General features: G+C 30.8%; 2 protein-coding genes across 2 annotated transcripts in view; both read left to right on the forward strand.

Annotated features, from left to right (window-relative positions):
- The window catches only part of LOC102673158, a 5302-nt gene extending 2879 nt beyond the window's left edge, over positions 1-2423 (forward strand). Inside the window, exons 3-4 of the mRNA XM_006616758.2 lie at positions 1-202; positions 1046-2423. The exon at positions 1-202 is cut by the window's left edge and continues 4 nt beyond it. Of these exons, the coding sequence (XP_006616821.2) occupies positions 1-202; positions 1046-1278 (435 nt within the window). The 3' untranslated portion in view covers positions 1279-2423. The remainder of the gene's footprint in view (positions 203-1045) is intronic.
- Positions 2424-2454: 31 nt separating this feature from the next.
- The window catches only part of LOC102672944, a 4969-nt gene continuing 4194 nt past the window's right edge, over positions 2455-3229 (forward strand). Inside the window, exons 1-2 of the mRNA XM_006616756.2 lie at positions 2455-2635; positions 2871-3029. Of these exons, the coding sequence (XP_006616819.1) occupies positions 2473-2635; positions 2871-3029 (322 nt within the window). The 5' untranslated portion in view covers positions 2455-2472. The remainder of the gene's footprint in view (positions 2636-2870; positions 3030-3229) is intronic.

Here is a 3229-nt window from a genome sequence, read left to right on the forward strand (position 1 = left end):
ACTTCGTTAACGGACCCTAGCTGCGACACGGATCTGAGCACAGAGGATATCAAAGAATGCACTTTGAATAACATGGACTCGTTTAAAGAAAAGGTTCAACAGCACAACGATTTAAATAAGATATCCGTCATTTTCGAAGTCGACAAATCACAGTATTATCAAGCATCCGCTCCAATGGCATGCGCTAAAATGATTTTTAACGGTACGAATCGTGAATTTTAATTTATAAAATTTAAAAAAAAATCAATGAATTTTATTTATTATTTCGTACTATATTTTACATTTTTATTTCAGGTATATTTTTACTTTTATATTCTCTTATATTATCTAATCTATATAATCTCATATTTTATAGAAAAAAAATTATATTTCCGAAGTTTCAAATTTAGAAAAAAAAAAAATGAACTTATTATTTCATATTTCATATTTTCATTTGATATATTTTCATTATATAATTCAAATAATTCATCAATCTTTTTTCTAAATATTTTTATATCTTATCCTATTTTATAGAGGAGTCTCTTAAAGATATTGGAACATCCAATATCGAGTTATTAACAAAAAAACACTAGCCAATCATGAAGCGCGTAGCCTAGTTGAAACGCCGAATTATAGCTAATAATTGGTTACGATCGAGCACGAATAAATCCAAGCAACATATCTTTAAAAAAGTGCGTTGAATGTAACAAATATTTTTTTATCGATAAAAAATATCGAATTATATTGCAAACAATGAATGAATAAATAAATATAAATATTCACACTTTCTTCGAAATATATTGCTTGGATTTGTTCGTGCTCGATCGGCAACTTGTAGCCAATGCTACTGTCATGTCTCTATTACGTGTTTCGTGGCTAGTGTTTTCTGTTAATAACTCGACGAAAGTTTTCGGAAAAGAAAGTGTGAATCTCAATTTATGAATGTCTCAACATTTTTGGGACATCTTGTATTTCTGTCTCTATTATTTTTCTTTTTTGTTATATTTTATATTGTGTTCATTTATCCATAAACGATCGAATTTATCAATTAACCTGTGTTCATCAGTTAACAATCGAGACGTGACAGTGAGGACTTGCCAGACAGCGAAGATGGAGACTATCGATCCGTGCAAAGCGATCAAAAGCAAAGTCATCAACAATATTCATGATCTGAAAAGTTGCGACTTATGCCAACAGGACGCTTGTAACGGTTCCATTTCTGTTTCGCCAAGGATTCTGCTCCCACTGTTGTCCACCATTGGTGCAATAGCTTTCGCTTCTTTTTACAAGACCGCGTAACCTTTATAAATTATCCAAGTTGAAAGAATCGATTTCGATTATCCTGTCGAGTTACGATTCCATTTAGCATATTCTAAAAAACACACACATATACGCATGTATAAGCATCACATTGTTCATTGATATTCCACGTCGTTTCACAATGCGTTTCGAATCGTGATAACGGATATATTTGCGACATGAAAGAAAATCGATTAAAAAATTTGTTATATATAATAGATCTCTGAGTTAAATTATTTATTTATTTTTTTTTGCATTAGATATTATTTTATACAATTCTTATTTATATCTTCGAAAAAGATCAGATTAGAGTAATATTTGTTGAAAAACAAGCGAGAAAATCTATTGCTATTGATTATTCGAATTTGAAATAAAATTTTTTTTCCGATTAAATTCGTTTCGTAAATCGTTATTTCGATACGTGTAATTTTGATACAATTCCAAGAACAAGAAATTTCCATTTTCTACGTTTCAAAAATAACGAATCAATTAGCAAATTTTATATATCAAATTTGAAAATTAAAACAATGTAGAACGTTATGGTAATCGATTCCACGATTCCATCGCCTGTAACGCGTGTTCCTTATAAAAATTCGAATATTGTATTTATAATTGCATATTTGAGCACGAACTTATAAATAAGTAAATACATTATATAGCTATATATTATACGAATTAAGGGGCTTATGTGAAATTTTGGCCAGTGTTTATATCGAGGAATACCACTCACAGTGGTTGCTTGACAAGATCGAATATATATATATCATCGCAGGAGAATTATTACGAGCAATAAAATATATGTGTATCGTTAAAATTTCTCAAAAGATACGAATTTTAATACTCTGTATATACGCGATTAATAATCGAGATTAATAATCGTCGAATAATTTTAGATTATGCAGAGAGAAAATTTTGACATTTTCGCTATGTGTATATGAATTTCTTATCTTCTTTGTAAATATCGATGGTTAATCTAGTTTCAACAATTGACTCTATGTTTTTTTTATCAAGATGCGAGCGATATATTTATGTAGTTTCGGTTTCGAAAAAACACTTACTGTACTTTTTAGTGTAATGTTTATGTAACATCTTTAATTCTAAAACAGAGGAATTAAAATATATATATATATATATGATCGAAAGGATTAATTTATACATTTTTACAAATTCTAACAAATTTTACGCCGCACATCTATGCTCCCTACTCTAGTTCACATTTTCAGAATCTATATGATCCTTATTTTTATCGCCAGAGATAAGATAACAAGTAATAAAAAGATTTTGAACGTATGCAGAGGTGGAACCGACATGGCTGGACTAGCAATCTCGATGACGATAATCGTTCTCGTGAATTTAGGTAAGCAGTAACTTTTATTACTTTCATCCAAAAGTGCAGAAAAGAAATTTAGAATTTTCCAAATTTCGTTCATCGCGAAATAGCATCGTCGTTAATCAAATAAGCGTTGTAATATTTACATTACAGAAAGTAAAAAAGTAACGTTGTCGTATTACAAATTTTTTTTTTTCTCTCGACAATCATTCGCTTCGTCCAATCGATCGAAGATATAAAGACATCGATTCGAATTTGACAGAGTACGGGAAAGGAGAGAAGTTGTGGTGTTACCAATGCAACACCAACTTGAGGAACAGGCACACGAGGGAATGCAACGATCCTTACCCATCATCCTATTTCGATTTAACTCTCTGCCCTCGAAACGAGTCGCATCATTGTTTGAAAAGCATCATCGATTGTGCGTATATGAAATAACTTTTACGTAGATTAGTGTGGCGTGCGCTCGCCTTCATTACGTGCACGCAACGTGCATTTATGGTATGTCTACGCGCTATCAACATATTCGATCACATTCGCGGTGGAGTGTTAAACAGGGAATACCATTGGTGAATTTAAGTTTAATTCAAGAGTTTTTTTTTTTTTTTTTTTTTTTTTTTT

This window comes from Apis dorsata, unplaced genomic scaffold, assembly GCF_000469605.1.
Source record: "Apis dorsata unplaced genomic scaffold, Apis dorsata 1.3 scaffold_270, whole genome shotgun sequence".
In the NCBI taxonomy this organism is placed as follows: Eukaryota; Metazoa; Arthropoda; class Insecta; order Hymenoptera; family Apidae; genus Apis; species Apis dorsata.